The 20,761-nt window shown below is 36.5% G+C and overlaps 1 protein-coding gene across 5 annotated transcripts in view; it reads right to left on the bottom strand.

Annotated features, from left to right (window-relative positions):
* Window positions 1-20,761, bottom strand: part of AKAP6 (A-kinase anchoring protein 6) — a 291,528-nt gene that overhangs the window by 39,968 nt on the left and 230,799 nt on the right. For all 5 annotated transcript variants that reach the window (XM_069784017.1, XM_069784016.1, XM_069784015.1 and 2 more), the window contains exons 10-11: window positions 13,896-14,042; window positions 10,210-10,434 (exon numbers count right to left, since the gene is read on the bottom strand). In XM_069784017.1, coding sequence (XP_069640118.1) covers window positions 10,210-10,434; window positions 13,896-14,042 — 372 coding nt within the window. The remainder of the gene's footprint in view (window positions 1-10,209; window positions 10,435-13,895; window positions 14,043-20,761) is intronic.

Consider the following 20,761-nt stretch of genomic DNA (forward strand, 5'->3'; position numbering starts at 1 on the left):
ATCCTCAGAATGGGTATGTCATTAAAACATAAAAACATTATTTTCATTCTTTTGCCATATCTTAGTCATAAACATACACACAGACACATATTTTTTGGTTTCAGCTCAAGACAAAACTAGCAGTCCCCAAGAGAAGTTACTTGCAGCAGAATCAACCAGAGCCAGGCAGCACTGTGATGAGATAGGCTCACTCGTATCTGAAGGAGGCTAGCCTACCCCAGTATCTTATTTGCATAAATAAGTTTTAGGCAAGTGTTTGCATAAATATGTTAAATTTTAAATTACCATTAACTTGCCTCTTGTACAAGTGTCGTGGTTTAATCCCAGCCAGCAACTAAGCACCACGCAGCCGCTCATTCACTTCCCATCCCCCCCACGGGGATGGGGGAGAAAATTGGGAAAAGAAGTAAAACTCCTGGGTTAAGAACGGTTTAATAGAACAGAAAAGAAGAAACTAATAATGATAATGATAACACTAATAAAATGACAACAGCAATAATAAAATGATTGGAATACACAAATGATGCTCAGTGCAATTGCTCACCACCCGCAGATCGACACCCAGTTAGTCCTCGAGCAGCGATTCCCCACCCCCACTCCCCAGTTCCTATACTAGACGTGACGTCCCATGGTATGGAATACCCCGTTGGCCAGTTTGGGTCAGGTGCCCTGGCTGTGTCTTGTGCCAACTCCTTGTGCCCCTCCAGCTTTCTCGCTGGCTGGGCTTGAGAAGCTGAAAAATCCTTGACTTTAGTCTAAACACTACTGAGCAACAACTGAAAACATCAGCGTTATCAACATTCTTCTCATACCGAACTCAAAACATAGCACTGTACCAGCTACTAGGAAGACAGTTAACTCTATCCCAGCAGAAACCAGGACAACAAGGTAGGCAGACATGAGTTTGACATGCACAGTTTAGTCCCAGGGCTATAAGAAGGCCAGAATTAGAGGTGAGGACAGAAGCAGGTGATGTGGTCAAGATGAACTGTGAATGGCAGTCAAAAAGCTAAGTGTTGTCAAAAGCCAAATGTCTGGATGAGATGACTGTATATGATGGTCTTAGAGGCTCAGCGTTACTCATATTACTGCACCTTCAACCGCCATTCTTCCATTGCCTGGACAACAGGATTGGGGTAAAAAGACTAGACGGGATGAAAGCAAAAAGGGCACAAAACAGGCTTTCTTTTCTTCACTAAAGCTTAGACTAGAGAATGTAATGAGGTTCTTCTTATTGTGACCAAAACGTGAAAATAAGCGTCACTGTGATAAAGGGAAAAGCGGTGCACTATAATGGTATAGCATCATCAGCTGTTGGTGAAATGCACAGAAAATCCATCAGATTACAGGCCAGGTCTTCAGTTTTATTCTGAGGTGAGGAAATGCAGCACTTTCCTAACAAACCACTAAGGGAATCATCCTGCAAAGGACAGGAATCCACATACATCTTTTTTTTTTTTTCCATTGACTTTATGCAGCAAGCATAATCTAAGCTGCTCTGCTGTCTCTAGTAATATGTTGCCAGTCTGCAAATCCCATTTCTGACTGACATCTCGTACTTGTGATACATCATATACCTGATAAGGATTGCAATAACACTTCAGAATGTATACTGAAGGCCTGTTCTTTTTACACTCCTATTCTTACTCATACTGAATTACACTTTACCCCGCAAATAATTCTACTAAAATCAATGGGTTTCCTGGCAGTATGAAATTATTTTTAGTGTGAGTAAAGGTACTAATACAGTCTATAATACTATTCCCTATTGGGACTATGATCTATTAACTTGCACGCAAAGATGAAACTCGGGAAACCTGTCCAGTACTGAAACCAAAATTAGGCAACGGTCTACTAGGTCAATGATCCACCAATTAAAGAAAAACCTCATTAGTAGGACTTAATGGCTCCAGAGAACACTATTCAATCAATAATCCACTAATATCAGAGAGATTTGCACCTGAAAATGCAGTGCTATGGCTCTAAAGGGGCAGTTATAGACAATCGAATAAATTGTATAATCACATGCAGTAGTACAAAGTGGACCTTAATGGAGACAGTACAGTGCATTTTTGTTAATTCTTTTATACTTCCAGTCCACATTATATTTGTTTTTCCATATGTTAGCACTAACAAAAGAAATAAAGCTTAGAGGCCAACCAAAGTACCAACCCTCACTGTAAATTAGTGCAAGTCAATCTTGCCTTATTTTTAGGGGACATATTTCTTTGACTTTTTCTTTTGTCATCTTTGGCTTTCTTCTCATTTTCCTTTTCCCTTTCCAGGTTGATAGTAACAGAGGAGAAAGATTCTGGTTTTGCAGTAAATAGATCTTCAAGGCAATAGCAGGACAATAAGCAGTCACATTTTCAAGGAGTCATTTGCGTGGGTCAAAAGAAGAAAATCAATTATATCTTCAATGATAATGACAATAATAAGGGATGGAACTGAGAATGTTCTCTCAAAAGGAGCCAAGTCAGCTATTTTCAGTTCTCCACATCTGACTCTTCAAGAGGCCATGACTGAGAGGGGAAATATAGCCCAAAGTCTGCAGATGTCACTGATGTAAAGGGTTTGGGAAAGGAACTATGAGTTGTTTGTCACTATGAAATTGCAAGGTTTACTTTGTAATGGCCAGTCTGGGACAGCTTTCTCTGTAAGCCAGGGTGTCTTCTGTGTTAGTCAGCTTGAGTCAGACCTCAAGCGTTACAAGCCTACTCATGATATGACAATTAAATGCAGACCATCCCAGTACAGTAAGAAAGACAGGGATAAGAGGCCCATTGCCTCTTTCTCACCAGCTCCAGTTAACAAGGCGGCACTGGTTCAAATAAGCACCCTATTGCACATTTGGGAGAGCTGAGACAGAAATTTGGGCTCAACTTTTCTGGAAAAGAAATAAGCCTATAGTTAGTGTGGGAGAACCTCACAGATATTAGCAGTAAATCTTTCTGAGCTGGGATTGCGGTTGCCTCAACATCTTCAAGTCCCTCAAGTCTTAAAGATGTTCCTCATGTTTCCTTGAGCAGGATTCTGCTAATGGAGAACTTGACGCCTGAGCTAGTCATTTAGAAGTAGGTATTCTGAGGTACAGTACATCTCTGTAGCCAGATGCCTATAACAGAACAGATTAATTGCATCCCAAAAGTGCTTCCCCCCCAATTACTCTAAAAGAAGTTCAGACAAGATCTCTGCAATGTAGGTATCTAAAGCTAGCCTGTTTTAACGTACCTCTACCATATGGCTATGCTGTCTGCAGGGTAATCATCTTGGTACACCAGAAATAAGGGGACAGTACATAAAATAGAGGTAGGAGGAAGCAAAGTATGAATTAGTAACCTAAAAATAGCTACTAGGCTATTCTCCCAACAAAGGATTCAGTGTATTGCTGTATCCGGGCTCTGCTGAACTCAGGGTTCTTCCTGTTACTACAGCAACCTCCATCCCACACCCCAATCTTAGTCCAGAAGCCCACTGCCACTGCTGAATTAGAACTGCATGCAGATACTTCATGATACCTCTGTGGAACCCTGCAGCATGTTGGATCTAACCATCCCTGGTGGCTAGACCTTCTGCGTCCCTTCCTTTCCCCCAGCAAAGGGAGCACTTCTGGGGCAAAATGGTTTTAGACAACCAGATAGTGTTCATGATTAATGTTGAGATTTTGATTAATTAAAAACCTAGTAAGAATGTAAAAAAACCTCGGAGAATTCACAGCTTAAGCTTCACAGTCCAAATGGGATGATGGAATTAAAGCTGCTATCTCAGATGAGATATTTAAGACTAAATGGGCACTGTAAATTGTATTAGTGTTGTCTTAAATAAGGAGAGCATTTTGAAACACAAACTGAACTTTCTTTCAGTAAGTAGTAAGTATATTAAATCAAAATTTAAGATACATTTGAGCATATTGAGTATGTGAATACTGTGTGTGTGTGTGTGTATAGTATTCAGCATTGATATTTAAGTATATTAAAATCAAATTAGAGATATAAAATTATATATTGTATTAGGGCCAAAATACTGCATTTTTGGCAAAAAAATATGCAGAGCTGCTTTACTATAAAGAGGTGGCTTCTCATTTAAGTGGTCTACAGAAGCACTGCTTTGGGATGGTGGGTCATGTAAATCTAGTCTGAGTTTGCTTCAAACCATTATAAGTGGCATCAGGCTACATTTGACTTTGGAATCCTACCTGTTTTTCAAAAGATTTAATACTGTATGCCCTCCTGTTTGTTAAAATTTAATCCAAACAAAATTTGGGTAAACATTTCTTCATCTGTGAGAAGATTTAGGGCTCTGAAGTCACACTGTTTTTGAGAAATTTATTAAAATTATCACAACTTTTTTTTATCATCTTAGAGGTATAAAAAGGATTAAATCCTGCTTGACTTCTTTTGGACTTTCTATTGGAAACTGTTTTGCATACTTTTGTTACATGCATATTGAATTTCTGTAATTCTTTGATTGCAGCTCTGCCAGGAACATCATTCCAAAAATTGTAAAGGATCCAAAATGCAGAAGTGAAAGCGATTCCTGGCACCTGTAGGAACAGCCAGCACTTTTCTCCAATCTCTGAGTCTCTAAACCCTTACTCAAAGCTAATACTTTTCTTTGATTTCAGTTTGGCCATAATTTTATATGCTCCCAAACTCACTTGTGTTTTATTTGATAGAATTATGTTTAACTGAATTGTTTGTGACATGTACAGTGCTGACTCTTATGCAAACTTTTCACTTAAAATGGAAAGCATCATAAGAACTACTGATTAACTGATTGATTATTAATTACTAATGCAACCTATATTGTTTACTCCAAAAGTTTTGCTGCTTTAGGCATTGGAGAAATAAGAGATGGTGCTGAGAAATACTTTTTTTTTAAATGACATTGCATCATCTGGTATTCTCAGTCACAGATTTAGTGGAAGACGAAAAAATACAGTTCTAAGTGAGTCTAGTTATTAGAAATAGTTACAAGCATCAGATAATTTACACTGTTTACAAGGCAAACAGAAATGTCTACAAATATTACTAGCTGTGGAATTCAATAGACCATTGACTTTTAGAAATATTAAACGGGAAAACATTTCCAAAACTATGAAGAGACTACCAAGCCTTGTACAGTCCACTGACTATAATCTGCTGCTGTTGTTTTAGGGGGGCACCAGTGATATAGCTGGAGCAGTCTGAGGAGTCTCAAGAAGGATTACAGAGCCCTGGGAGTGGTGGTAGGGGTCTCTGGAGCACAGGTAGTTTTTTCATCAATCCTCCTGGTCAAAGGGAAGGGGTTTGAAAGGGCCAGTCAAATCTGGTGAATCAACAAATGGTTATGGGACTGCTGCCACAGCCAGGGGTTCGGCTACTTAGACCATGGGACGCGCTTTAAGAAACCTGGTCCACTGGTGGCTGATAAGGTCCATCTGTCAGAAAAAGGAGAGAACATTTTCGGTCATAGCCTTGCCAAGCTGGTGAAGAGGGCTTTAAACTAAAGTTGCCAGGGGAGGGGAACCTCAATCCATCCCACTCCTACCAGTTTGATGGCAGTGCCAGCAATAGATGCCCAGAGCCTGCCTGGAGAGGGATCACAGGTCAGCAGGAGAGCACCTGAAGACCAGCACAAAGGAATTCCAGCCACTCCAGACAGTAAAAGTCAGATTCATTGAGGGCAACAACAAAAGCTTCTGTAGGTATGTCAGTGACAAAAAGAAGACTAGAGAAAATGTGGGCCCTCTCCGGAAGGAAACAGGAGACCTGGTTACCCAGGATATGGAGAAGGCTGAGGTATTCAATGACCTTTTTGCCTCAGTCTTCACTGGCAAGTGCTCCAGCCACACCGCCCAAGTCACAGAAGGCAAAGGCAGGGACTGGGAGAATGAAGAACTGCCCACTGCCGGAGAAGATCAGGTTCGAGACCATCTAAGGAACCAAAATCAGGTCTCTCTTTTCTAAAGGCCCAAATATAGATTTAGGAGACAGGTATGACAATATATATAGCATGTTGCTTATCGCTTCAAATAAAACCAGATCAGAAAACTACATGAAATGCAACATTATTGTTGCCAAAGAACACCATTTAGCCGAAAACCTCTACTAAAATCCTGTTCTGAACAGGAAAATCTTGTTCCCCCTCCAAACTCGGTTTGGAGGAGAAGGAGAACAGGATCCTTTATAAATCTTGCTAGTGAAAGCAATAGAAGCTTTCCCAGTTCCGTGTGATTGAGAAGGGATTCTGAGATGGACAGATACTCACAAGTCTAAGCTTCTTCTTGAGTAGCTGGTCTGTGAGCCAAAGACATAACAACTACCCTTTTGATGCTGATGGGTCATTTCTCTATATTGAACACTTGAAGTCATAAGTTTTATTGCAAATGACAGAAATATATGACTAATTATTTAGGCTCCCTTACTGTCTTTTGGATGAGCATTTTGCAGAGAAAACAGCATGCTTTTTGAAGTCCCAAACACATAAACGCAAATATGGCAGAATACTTCTACTTAGAAGCCAACAAGCACACAAAATTCTGGCTAGACCTTAGTCAAATGAAATTTACTAAAACTTCCATGAAAGAATGTGAATTCTTTTTATTATTGCTCCTCATTCTTCCCTGCTCCAAATCTCTCCTGACCCACAAAATTGCCATACATCATTAGGTTAGGAAATCAGTTGTGTCAATTATTAGTCTCATGACATTAGGTCCTTCAGCTGTTAGAATTATGTGTTTACCTGAGAATCTTGTATTTCATTTTAAAAGTATGTTCCTGGTTCTGGTCCTCATCGTTTCAGTGAAAAGCTAGAAAACATGAACTCAAGGGACTCAAAAGGCAGAACAGAAATAAAAAGGATGAATAAATAAAATAAATGTATGTTCGTAGTTATGAAGATCTCATGAATTTTAAGTCAATCTCTTGATTTTCTTAGTCCAGATTCATGGGTTTTTCACATTGCAACAGAAGAAAACAAACCAGGATGAAGACACCCATGCTTCACTCTTTACAGCTGGGCAACTTGTGTTCATTCTTTCCCCCTTCTTGACAGGAGCCTGGGTTAGGCTACACTTGGAAGCTCACTTAATGCTATTGTGGAATGGCCAGCAAGTGTCACTATAGACTGAAGCAAAGTTCGTGCCTGTCCTTCGTAACTAAATATGAAAATGTCTGAGGCAGCAAGGAGCACTGAAAGCTGGTGGAACAAGTAACAAAATGGCTCTGCAGACTGGCTGCACATTGTGTGGCACAGAGATCACTGGGCTGACCAAAGTATACCACAGAGTTTCCACAAAACCAAGAAATACAGGACCTTACATAAGCTAGGTAATGACCGTAACTAATAATATTCTAGTAATTCTAATATCTAAATGAGCTAATAATAATGGGAAAAAAAACCCCAGCCAAACATGCTCAACAGGATTTGAACTTTGAAAATAAACAAGAAACAGTGGTAAATGCAAGGAAGCAGTATCTTTTCATCACATATGAAAATGGAACATACCGAGAAGTAACCCAGAGGAAGGAAGGAAGGGCTGCCTTGTGGTTCGCACCAAAGATTAGGGTCACTGTAGCTGGGTTCTACCCTAACACAGCCATTGACTTTCTGTGAAAACCTGGAAAAGTCACTTAATTTCCATGCATTTTATTTCCCTCATTTCTAAAAAGGGGATAATAATATCTACATTATAGGTTTAGTGGGGCTTAGTTCATTAATGTTTGTACAGCATATACAGCTCCTTGACTGGATAGTACTATAGAAATGCTAAGTATTATTATTGCACAGCAATATCCCAAGAGAAAAGTAACACAGTAGTACATTCTTTAATAAAAAGAACACTCAAATTAATATGGCACGATTTTTTATAAAAGAAAACAAAGAAGTAAAAATAATTTCCTACTACTGAATTTAACAACCCCTCCTCCCACTACATTGTTCTCATCTTGGGTCCCAACTGCATGTGAACTACACATTCAATTCAACCTCCAATTGCAAAATGAAAGGAAAACACCTGAAAAATTAAATAACTGTGGTTCCTAAGGCATAAGTGTAATTTAAAATATAACATTACGGAATGAAAATCAACAGCATTGTTGAGTTTATTTTATTAACAATGTTTCTCTGTGTAGTGTGGCTGTGTGTATAATCGGGACGGTGCAGCACAATAAATTTCCATTAAGAAACAATGATTCACTTACCACAGTGAAAGCAGTAATAAGGTTAAACTCTTAAGTTAAGTGGAAAGTAAGTCAAACTAAACCCCAGCAGGTTTCCTACTAGTGGCATAGCTAATGTTTTTGAAAATGTTCTAAATGTTCTTTCTCAAATATATGTATTATACATTGCAGTATTGTTAATTATATCCATTTTCTCTTTTATACACTTCCCCAGGAGATCAGTGAAGAATGGAAAACTTACTTATAGTGGATTTCAGATTTAATGAGACAAAGATGGTTTAATATATATGACAAAGTGATGTGCTCTCACCATATTTGATAGGTAATTATTTTTTATACTCTAATGGCTACCATTTTGAAAATAATTAATGTATTATTTATGTAATTAATAGATAATCAACCAAGTAATGAAATACTCTGGTTACATCATGGTGGGTGGTACTATCCTGTTTAACATCTCTAGAGCTCTTGGCATGACATCATATCATATATATTTTAAAAGATTTCATTTGAGAGATTTATGCACACTTCAAATACATAAGTAACATTGCTATGGAATTTCTGTTCATATATAAATATAAAAGTCTTAGCCATATATATACAAATGTGTATTTAAGAATGACTTTGTCTGAAATTAGATTTTTAAATCCATAGTTATGCGCTTGAATAAATGCCATAATTTTCCACAGAAATAAAAAGCATCCAGCATTTCCTATGGAAAACATGAATCTATTGCTGTGAAGTTTTGCAGGTCTGTGAACAGTCCTTGATAATCACTAGCTTTGAAGTTTGCTGATAGAACAAACAGAATCAGTGTGACTTTTTTTTCGCATTAGCAGAAGACCACAAATCAGTAAAAAAAAATAAAAAATAAATGTCATAAGAAAACTTAAAATTGCATTCAAATGGACATGCTCAGGAACCTGAAAAAAACCCTACCAACTTTATCTACATTGACACAACCTTCCCACTAATCCTCACGATTGGAAGAGCTAAGGAATGACTAATTGGGAAGACGGTCATTTTTCTGCTGCTGTTTCCTTGAACGCTTGTATAAAAAAGTATGTTTAGAAGTGTTTGCACCATGCCTTTTGGGGTGAGTATTTAATAAATTGTCCATCATCTTAACAGTGCTGTTGCCCTAGACACCCTGATGTACTAGTGGAAGAGAAAAACCTCTTTACCTCTAAAGCTCAACAATTACTCATGATTCCTTTCTTATTCTTTGGTCAAAGATCACTTGCAGAGTAAAGTGACCTGTAATGATGACTTAGGTGAGGGTTTATTTAGAAGTGATAGCTATGAACAGAAGAAAATCGCATGGTTCTGCCAGGTTTGTTTGCTAACTTAATAGCCCTCTTTCCTAAAAAGTCCCACTACTTTGGGGGAATGGAACAAAACATACAACCTCCATTAAGTCAGTTGCAAAGCTGAATGCTGGCCTTCAGTTGAAGGAGCTCATCCATCTAAATATAGCATTGTTACTACAATTCTTTTCCCTCCTTTCCATAAATCTTCAGGCTTAGGCTTAAGATGTGGCCTAGATTAATGCAAATCTCATAGTGTGTATGTCTTTTTCCACATATCTATTCACCACAAACTTGAATGTTTTCTCATGTATGCTAAATTTATACCTCTGCAAATGTGACCTCAAATAGGCTATTCTTGACTCATATGTGCAGAGAAATAGGCTATTAAACTGATGGTCACATAACACAGTAATTAATTTAACTGATGTAGGGAGTGAAATTCAGAGTGAAGCTTTTCGTGACAAAACTCAGTAGAATGAAAGAATACTATTGCTTTTCCAATTGCGTTGTGATTAGCCCTCTAAAGCTCTTTTTTGCAAAAAGTCTAAGGAATAAATATTGTTGTAAAGATTCAATAAAATCAACATGAATGAACACATAGTACATAAATGAAGGTGAAAGTATGAATATATGATTACATATGTGCATGCATTGCATTATGTTATGTATAAGACAAATATTTTATCCTACCATAAAGAGGAGTGTCTCTATGAAAACTATGATTGTTTTTTTATTACCTTAAAATATTGCAGTTGTTTCTCAGCATTCATTGTTCCTTCATTTTCTTGTCTCAGACAGGAATTGAAGATGAAAAGCTCTGTATCTCTCAGCCACCCTTTCAGCTCTTTGATCCTGACCTCCAGCTGCCTTACCAGGCTGCCGCTTTCAGGCGAGAGCAGGTCACGTGGACCTAACCCACTGTGCCCTACCATTGTGTCTTGGATCTTCTCTCCTAGGGTTTTCTAATGCATCAGATAAAGAAAACATAGATTAGGCTTATGTACCAAAACATATACAGGTTAATGTGCAACAAGAAGCATCTGTTAGATGACTAGAGATGTGGGGTTTTTAATAATTACAACTAATATCAATCAATTTCATTCTTTGTTTCCTTGTTTCAATCAATTTCATTTTTTGTATCCTTGTTTCTCACTTACGCTTTTCTCTCTGGGTCACTGAGTTTGCTTGAAGCATGATAAATCAATGTTTATTAAGAGTAACTATGGACAGAGGAGACAAAATGGCACATAACTTTTTAAAGTAGTTACTCCACAGAATTTGTCTATGGCTTCAGACACTTATGACCATCAGAGTTACTGGTTTCTAAGCAGCAACAGAAAATATGACAAGCACTACGATCACCAAACTCTTATCCAAGGTACCATCTAAGTTTTGGGGGAAACACTGAAATACTGAAATATTTTTTGAGGTATCAACTGTCAGGTCATCGTTTACAATCTTGTAGCCCTGAGGTTGTATGCAAGAGCAGTTAGGTCACAAAACAGCTGGTTTGCTTTTAAAAGTGGATGAACTCATTCAGACACCAATAAGCTAGAAATTGCAAAGCCTCAATGTTCCTGAACATCAGGCCAATTATTTAGGCAACTAAATTTGGATTTAAGTTCTCCATCTTAAGCATCCACTTTAAAAATAATGGACCAGAATAAACATTCACCTCTGATCGCTAATGAAACTACTTTACTACAGCTTTTCAAAGTAGTATTTCTAATAAAAGACCCACTGAATAACATTTTGATAGTGGACGCTGTGAGCATAATGAATATTCTGAAGAGGCCAGGGACAGAAAGTTACCTTCCTTTTCAGTATTTTGAAAGACAACCCTTTAACATCATAAGGGGGACAGGCTGTTGCCTGCTTTTTCTATGCCAAGCAGTGTTTTATCTGACCTATAAGAGGCTGTCAGGCTGACACTTATTATAAGCACTAGATCTGTGTTACTGATTGTAGAATATTGAATATACACTGACAATCACATCCAATAACCTTTTAAACTGATAATTAGCAGTGGTTAATTGTTGTAACATGAAGATACAGTTTTAGGTGTCCCAGTATGGCTGTCTGTTGAAAATACATGCTTTAGAAAGTTACTGAAATATAATTTATAACAATGAAGTTAGCTTCCAAAAATAAGCTTTAAAACACAAATAAAATTAGACCAACAGACATTAATCTACTATGTGGCATTCTGTAAATAACGTCTTTAGGAGATCATAACTGAAAAACATGCTTTCTTGGCAACACCATTCTATTTTCATGGTGCAAATATTGATAATTTGAAGACCCTCAGTGGAATCCAGCACTAGCTATTGTTTTTATGCTGTAACAAAAGTAGCAGCAGGAGGTGAAATCAATGCCCTTGGAGGGTAGGGTCACAAAAAAGAATTTATTGCCACTTTTTTGTTCTGGAACAGTTTGCAATCATAAATTCTTCATAAACAGAATACTTCAGAGAATGGTCCGTCTTCATAAATATACGACAGAGGACATCAATTTCATTTAATTCACAATTTGTGTCAGCACAGCAGATGCCAATGCCTGCCTTGATAGGGTTGTTTAATATGCAATTGAGACAGAGTAATATTCAGCACAGGGGACAAAATTTCACAGATTAAACTGTACGCACCACTGACATTTCATTCTAATGTATTTCCATTCCACACTGTTCACCTTAGATGAAAGTAATATTAAAAACCATATCCCTCTATTTTACCATTGTTAGAAGTTAAAATCCTTGTCTTTAATTTTTTTCATGCCAATTAAAACGTAATCATGCCAATTAAAACAGTATGCCTAGTGCCGTTACTTTCTGCAGAGGTTTTTATTAAATTAAACAAAACTCTATCAAACTCTGCTTATTATTCATGAAATTGCATTTAGCAGGAAAACTGTAATAGTTATATTTTATTTTTCTGTAAATGCTGAAATTAATGGCAAAACTTAATCCAGAGGTATATTTTGATTTTAACATTGTGAGAAGTGGAGGGCTTAAATTTTTTTTAAGACAGAGTTTTTCTAGATTTTCAGAATTATGATCAGTTACTTATCTCATAGTTTTATATCCTACCAGCTCTAATCAGTGCCACTGAATTACCCTGATTAAATACATTGAAAGTCATAAATGTAAGGCTTACAACTGAAATTATTTTAAAAATACAACTTGTTATGATCAGATGTAAAAGAATAGGTTAATAAGTCTTATTTTTATCTGTACATTTATTAATGCTCAAATAGTTTTAAAATGCTTGTGGTGATGCTGCAGATTAAAATTAACAAGTAATAAGCTCACTAGTCATAAGGCAACTTTTAACACTTTCTGACAATTTGCACATTTAGAGAATCAAGCAATTAGAAACAACTGTGCTGAACTAAAAAAGCCCCACCCTCTGTAAAATGGCTATTGCATTACCAAATAAGCTAAAGTGACACAAGTCAGTATTTAAAATGCTGTTGTCAGGTTGCATGTATAGCTTACTCGTAATATATTAGAAATGTTTTTTAAACTACGATAATAGCATGCAAAATTATGCAATGTAACTGTATTGCTAATATCACACATCTATAATTAATCATTTAAAGTAATTTATAAATTTATCTTACCCTTGATTTGAAGTGAAGGCAATTAAGGAGAGAAGTGGATGGAAAAATATATAGTTTGACCTCTCTCTCTCTCTCTCAGCTGTTTTACAACAATAGGACAATAGTGTCTCCTGCACGGTGCCATCACTGGTCTCTGGGTAACAGAATCACTATATTGCTTTTTTTGCCAGATTCTTGTATCTCACTCTTTGGCTGAGACCCAGCCCATCATAGCGTGAAATGAATTACATGAAACTTTTTGGGCTTTTGTCAAAAGTGAGCTGAATACAGCAGCATGAAACATATCCTGGCTGTATTCTTAGCTTCAGGTATTCAGATTCGTACTGAATCTGCATATTTGTTTTTGAGCCATCAGTGTGACCTGAAATATGCAGTGACAACCCCACTTTTCATCTTAAGGGTATAGTAAATAGTTAAACAGTAGATGTCTCTAACGTGTACCTTCAGAATAAATTCTATTAACATTCACTCAAGCATGACAGTCAGTGTATATCAGATATACTGCATTATAGTTGACTTGGTGCATACCCGTAATACATGGCATATTTTACTTACATTTTTTATGTATTAAAGAACTAAAATTATTAAAGTCAGACAGGAGACAAGCATGGAATAAAAAAAAAAATCAACAGTAGAGGAAAATACTATGGAGTTTTTATAATAGCATGAGTAGCTTGTTTGAAATGTACGTGGTGAATTGAAAGAGAGAGATATTTGTGCCTCAAATTAGAAATCAGACAGACAGCGTACTTCAACACACAAAAATGTACACATAACCCACAAACAGTAATAAAAATGCAAATACCCCAAGCAGTTCCCATTTTTCATTAATTGAATCCACTTTTTCAAGGAGATCATTTGGTAGTAAAACACCACTTTTCTTCAGAGCTTCAACCTTACTAAGCAGTTCCATCTTTTTCGGGTGCCTGATTGACATTTCTACATTGTATCTCTAAAATGAAAAGAAGTAGATAATATTAGCTCCTGTAAAGAGTTTTCTCTATAAAAATTTAAACGTTAATTATATGTGCCCAATTACGATCATGCTCACTATGCCATTTTTTAAATTTTTTTTTTTTTTTTTTAAGCACACAACCTTCTCATGACATATCATAAGAGATTTAGGTACCAAGCACGTAGCCTTCTGGGTGACATATCTATGCAGGCAGTTAGCAATTGATTACATGTAGTAATATTCACTCACTCACAATATTCGCTTGTACAGTAATATTCACTAACACTCTCTCATCTGAAGCTTGATCTGCCTTTGTCTCATTCAAGTCAGTGGTACCTTATTTTTCAAATATGCTACTTCAGCAAGTAATACTGAGGCTCTCCACTGAAAAAAACCCAAACCATGCCAACAAGGAAATAATTTCATAATTAAGTTTCCTGTCCAGTTTATTTCTTCTCTCTCTCATTGTAGATTCTGTCTCATATATGGGCCTGAAATGCTATTACATGTGAAAACGTGAGAGTTTCACGTTAGAAAAACAATTAGACATAACTCCCTTACAACACAATACCAGTAACTTGATTTTTATTGCATCAACCAACAGGAGCAGTGAAATGGCACACAGATGAGAACAGCCACAATGCTCATACAGTCCAATAGTTTCTTCAGGCTGAAACTACCTTTTATTTCCTGCACTGTTATTTATTGTTAAAAAAAAAAAAAGGGCAGAGAAAACAGGAATAAAAGCAGAAGCTTCTTTCAAAATTACTTTGACTTTCTAAATATTTTAGCTGTATATTACTTATATACTCTACAAAAATGTATTCTAATCTACAGACACATTGGCAAATAAATCTCTTTAAAACCTATATTCTCTGAAAACCTGAATTAAGTATTAAATATAAGCATTACTATAATGATTAATTATTTTTAAAGTAGCTGGTACAGTAAATAAAGAAATAAAACTTAACACACAGGCATCCAGTCATATACATACCCTACTTATAGTTAAGCTAATTCCCTCTCCCTCTTATGTCTAAAACACTCGTAGAAATAGAACTTCTGATACAGCCAAAAATACACCTTTTACTGAAAGAGGAGAGTTCAGCACATATTCTTACAAAGGTATTTACAAGACATACATAAATTATGCATAGCTATTAGCAAATTGCATCCTAAACATAAAGCTTTCTTTGCTTTAAATTCAGCCAAGAAAACTGCTATAGCAGCTCATACTGAAAATGTTAATAACTGGGCTAAGTATAAAAAAATAAACTAGAATAAGGAACGTTTAAAACACGGGTGCCTTTGCCAGATCCAAGAACATGCTCTGTAGGAAAACAAAGCAAAACCACAATTGGAGACAGCTTAAAGAAAATAATAAAGGTGTGAAATCACTGTTTCAGCTAACAGGTCCTCAGCACTTCCATGCATATGTTTGCATATTGTTAGTTTCATATTTTAATCTCTCATTTACACAACACATGCGCATCATTTGTATTATGTAAACTTCAGCAAATATTAGTCATTTGTGGATCATAGAGCAAATGTTTTAAATGAGGTGATTTAAACCATTTCTCATTATTAATGAACACTGATCAGGTGTCTGCGTATCCAAAATTACATGAATATGCATAGTAAAGAACAAGGAATTGTTTATAAAGAACTTGCCTTTTGATACTTGGTGTGCTGCGGCTAAGGTTTTAGCAATGTACAACAGTAGGTATCAACCAGATTTGGCACTAGGGAACCGCATCCGCCAAGAGGCAACACCATTTTATTGGACTAAAATGTTCAACAAGTATGCTTCTTGGTCCTGTATTATTGCCTTTTCAGCCAGAATGGTTACTGGAGGAGATTACAATCTTCTTTATGTAATCTGATTTCTATTTAAAGATGATATAGCTGAAAAGGATTTGCATAATTATTTCCATAAGTACATGTAATATCAAGGGGAATCCAGAGTCCAATTTGCTAGGCACTGAACTCCAGTTCGTGCGACTCCCTTTCTTTTGTCAAGTGAATTAATAGACTGAGGGAGTCCTCTAGCTGTGTGACACTAGTGCAGGCACAGCTAGTTAATACTCATCACCTGTTCTAGGCTGGCAGTTGCTGCTGCCTGGACTGGGGCTGGGTATGCTCCCGGGCAGCGCAGGACTGATGAAGAAATAAAACATGTTGCCTGTTTCATAACTACAATGCTCTTGTTAACATAGAAACAGAAGACGTTTCATTTAATTTTGGACTAGATAAAATAATTCAGTGCAGCATAATCCAAATAGTGTGACAGATGTTATAAAAGGTTATTACATTAAAAAATAAATAAGCTAGATTTTATGTACGCGCTCTGTCTTTGTCACCGTGTAACCCACTGTATAAACAAGCATGATGAAAGTGCTGATTGATAGAAAATGCATTATACTGTAACTGTAAAAGATGAAAGAATGCAGTTCATTATTAGATGTATTGCTATGTGACAGTCAGTATTGTTTCACTCCTGGATATTTAACATGCAGTGGGTATTTTAAGTTAAGGGAAGAGCTTAATGTACAGGAGGTAGAGTTTGAGAACTGATAGCACGAGATGCTATTGCTAATGCTATTTTTTAATCCATTAAACACCTACGCTCTAAGCAGTTGCATGGAAAAATTAGCTACCATCTCTATCAGTGCTGCACAACCCTAGTCTGGTAGAACTACTTAATCCTGCAGTGAGAAGATAATTTAATCTTCAGATTCAGATTCATTCTTTCCTCAGCTTTAAGTGAGCAAAGGCTGCTCCATTGTGACAGTCTGTGGATGCTATGATATAGATTACTGTTTAATAGCCAAAAATGAGATTAAGAAAGTTAAAGTCACAGGTTTCTCGCAACAGCCACAATAATAAATAAATAAATGAGTAATATTTAATTTCCCATGACACCTGTCATATTAAAAAACTGGGGAAAAAAACCCAAACAACAACATACTGGAAAAACTGCAAAATATTTACAGCATGATTAGCTGTGTGCACGCATGGCTGGTTTTGTGTTTCTGAGGCCACTCAAAAGAAATCCAAAACATTGTTATGTAAGTTAAAGAATTTTGGCTTTTTCTTCCTCCTCACTCAATATGATCAATATTTCTCAAAGGACAAATAGTGGAATTTTAAAAAAGGCAGTAGCGTTTATCTGTGAGTAAGTTTGGCAAAAATATTTAAACCACGAGAAGTTGAATTCCAAAACAAAGCAATTTAAAACCTTACTTCCCCTGATAAGAATGTTCTAAGAAATCCAGGCAGGCTTGATTGAGACACATTTTTTGACACTTTAAACTAAACTGTGCCTTTTTTTCCCTTTTTTTTTCTTTAAAAAAAATTATATAAAACATTTTGTGTGTGAAAAATCACACCCGAAAATTCTGCCCAAATGGAGACTGGAACAATGCCTTGTAACAGTGTTAATTGTCACCATGGAAACCAGAAGAATAAGCCATTTTGAAACTGGTATAGAAGGCACACATTGAGCAACTCCAGCATTTTTCAGCCTCCCTCAGTGTTAAGGAACAAGATGCCTAGTCACTGAGAGGTCAGAGAAAGAAATCATCATGAAAGGTTCGTAGATGTGCACTGTCTGGTAAACAATAAAAAAATCTGTACACAGTTAACAACTCTGTAAGACTGCGCACTGCATCTTTCAGAAAGAGAAACACCACAAAAAGATGATCAGGACTGGGGTGCGGATTCCACCCCTCGAGCAAAACTTCAGGGCAATATTATGTGAACCTTGCCCCTAAAGCTCCCTGGGAATTCTGTTGTTGTAATAAAACTTCAGAAGAGGAAAGAAAAAAAAGCCTGCATGATGGAATTCAAAATAATGCTCTAAAAGCACACAGAGAGATTAAGACATCCATTGTAAGACTTTTGTATGGTGCTTCTGTTGGTTATAGTGAAAAGAGACTAGACATACTGAACACACAGTGGAGCTATGGCTACGAAGTACAGAAGAATTAAGCCAGTGAACTTTCTCCATTATTGGAATAAGGGTATGCTACTTGTAGATGTTCTGCATTCCATCATTCACATACTAACAAAGTATCTTCAGTCAAATGGCACTGTATGATATACAGCTGAGATCAGGACTGGGTGACCTGCAATTTTAATTTTACCTGGATTGGATCTTTAAATTTTAAAAACTTAAAAATTTCAGGGTGTTTCGACTGCTGCAGACACAAAAACATACACACACATGTTCAGTGTCTGTATGTGCATGCATAGTCAGCACTGGCACACATCTGCAAAATACACTGCATACATAAAATTGAGTAAAGAATACTCAGCAAATTCACCAAATGTGTAACATAAATATATATAAACATATAGCAATGCACATATAGCAATATTTGTCCATCATCTCTTCACACACATTCTCACTTTGCTTTCTGGATAATGTTTGCACTCTTCATGCTAGGCTTCATGGTGGCCCCTTAGGAAGCCCATGCCTAATGCCATTCAGTGATGAACAAAGAGTCTTTTTATTCCAAAGTCCAGGGTCCAAAGCTCAGCTGTATACAAGCAAAGTGAAGGAATCTGCTAGAGGCCAGCCTACCCTTCACAATAGCTCTTAATGCTTCTACCTTTTTGGTACTATCAGTGTGAAACATTTTAGAAACCGTCCAGAAGCTTGGTTATATTTCTTATGCTGTCAATAGCACGAGAACCTCTGGACAACATTCAAGATCTGGGCTGAGTGATCTGTCTAGATAAATAGCAGTTGCTGTTTCTTGCAAACTTCATGTATTTCACTATTAGCAATTTATGGCAAATAATTGCACAGGGAAATTATAAAGACTCCTACAATTGTCCTTGTAAATTAATAATAGGCTTTCTTGATTGGGATAAATTTGCTGCTGAGCCTTTGGAAAAATTAAAAAGTGCAATGTCATTTAAAATTGCCAGAACTCACACAGCAAATTACGTCTGAGGTTAAGAATCAGTTTTTCCTCTTCTAGCTTATTCCATTTGCATGATCTGGAAATCATATTACATTGGCTATGTATTGTTAATTGGACATAGATTGCATTATCTTTGATATAAATCAAACTACAAATATTAAAATGAATTGCAAATTCTCTAATAGAAGATCATAAAACAATCTTTTTTAAGTATCTCCCATTAATAATTGAATTCCAATTATATCACTCAGAAAACTCAAGAAGGAGAGCGCTAACTTATTTCCGTTTGCTTTTTTCCCCTACAAATAAGCACAATAATACAATATGTATTTGTGCGAGAGTGCATGTGCATATGGGTGTATGCCTGTAAAACAAAACAAATCTCAGCACTTTTGTCTCAAACCCCTGCAGACACCTTGCTTTTTTGTTTCAGAAAGTAGCAAATGTGGATTACACTTCTGCTACGCAATCCTTTCTGTGGCAGCTAGAGAAATAAACACATTGAAAGAAATATTAAGTAACTTCGTGAACTAAATTTTGCCTACATTAAAAAATTATGCAGTCAGTACCCATTGTTCTGCCTTTTTTTTAAGGAAGGTGATCCCAACCCTTTAAATTTTACTATAAATGTAATATCTTTTTGAAGACTTTGTATGCCCTTTAATGAATTTATATTAAATATTTAATACTGTTTAGGGCATATCCGCTACTACCAAAAACAGTTATATTCCCAGCAGTCCCACTGTTTCAGGCAGAGGGCTTGATTGATCCTCCTAGCCTGAATTGAGTAGAATGAAAAGAAGCAGTTGGAAAATAGCTGCAATCATTTAATGCAGATGACCTCTGACAGGCTCACAGCTCTTCTATCTGAACAGAAATTTGCATGGGGTCTCTGTGCAGAGGAACAATGTAACCTAAATGGTAGACAATCTTTATTCTAATGAAGTGGGTGTCAAGGTCAATGTAAAACTGCAATGATAAATGGTGCACCACTAGGCAAGAGAAGTTGCATAGGCATTGTAGTGCTTTCACATTAATTGAAGGCTGAAATGCACTGAGTGAAAGCACAAGATTCTCTTTTCACCATAATGTGTTAATGCACAAATGTTTAAATGTTTTATTCAAGCCCCTAGCCTGTTGGCACAAATCTTATTGCAAACAAAAATACAATAGTTGGCCAATAACCAGAAAAATAGAACTTTTTATTAGCTTGCCTTATTTCTTGAATCCCTAACAACTTCCACAATCTACTCAGAGTACCAAAAGAATAACAAGTCTCCAGACACCTAATGTAATTCCCATGATCCTTTTTCTATTTAGGATATCTGTCTTTAATTAGTTCCAAACAAGCAAGCCTTTAGACAACTCTTCATTAGATACCATTCCCAATGAACTAACTGCGAGAAGAAAAGTCATTCTTCAATATTATTATTTCCTAGATTCCAAGTTTTCTTTTAGTATATAGTTAGCATCTCCAGGTGCCTTTTGTTCTCAGTAAGAATTAGACCAGTAAAACTGGGTTTTGTAATGCAAAGGGTTGTGTGCCTAGAGTGGGGACTAAACTACAATCTGTTATTGTGGCTTTGTCAAAACTGCAATACAACTATAATTATAGTACTTCATCAGTCGATCAAGCAATTTGTAGAAGGCAGTACATTTTGTCTTATAAAAATGAGGAGGACAGTAAGCTGCTTTTTAAAATCCTGAGCTGCTTAAGCTTGTTAAGGGTATATTGTTTGCTAATACACTCATTAGCAGCCAAGCATTTTAACTTCATCAATTAAA

Source organism: Haliaeetus albicilla, chromosome 5 (genome assembly GCF_947461875.1).
Source record: "Haliaeetus albicilla chromosome 5, bHalAlb1.1, whole genome shotgun sequence".
Lineage (NCBI taxonomy): Eukaryota > Metazoa > Chordata > Aves > Accipitriformes > Accipitridae > Haliaeetus > Haliaeetus albicilla.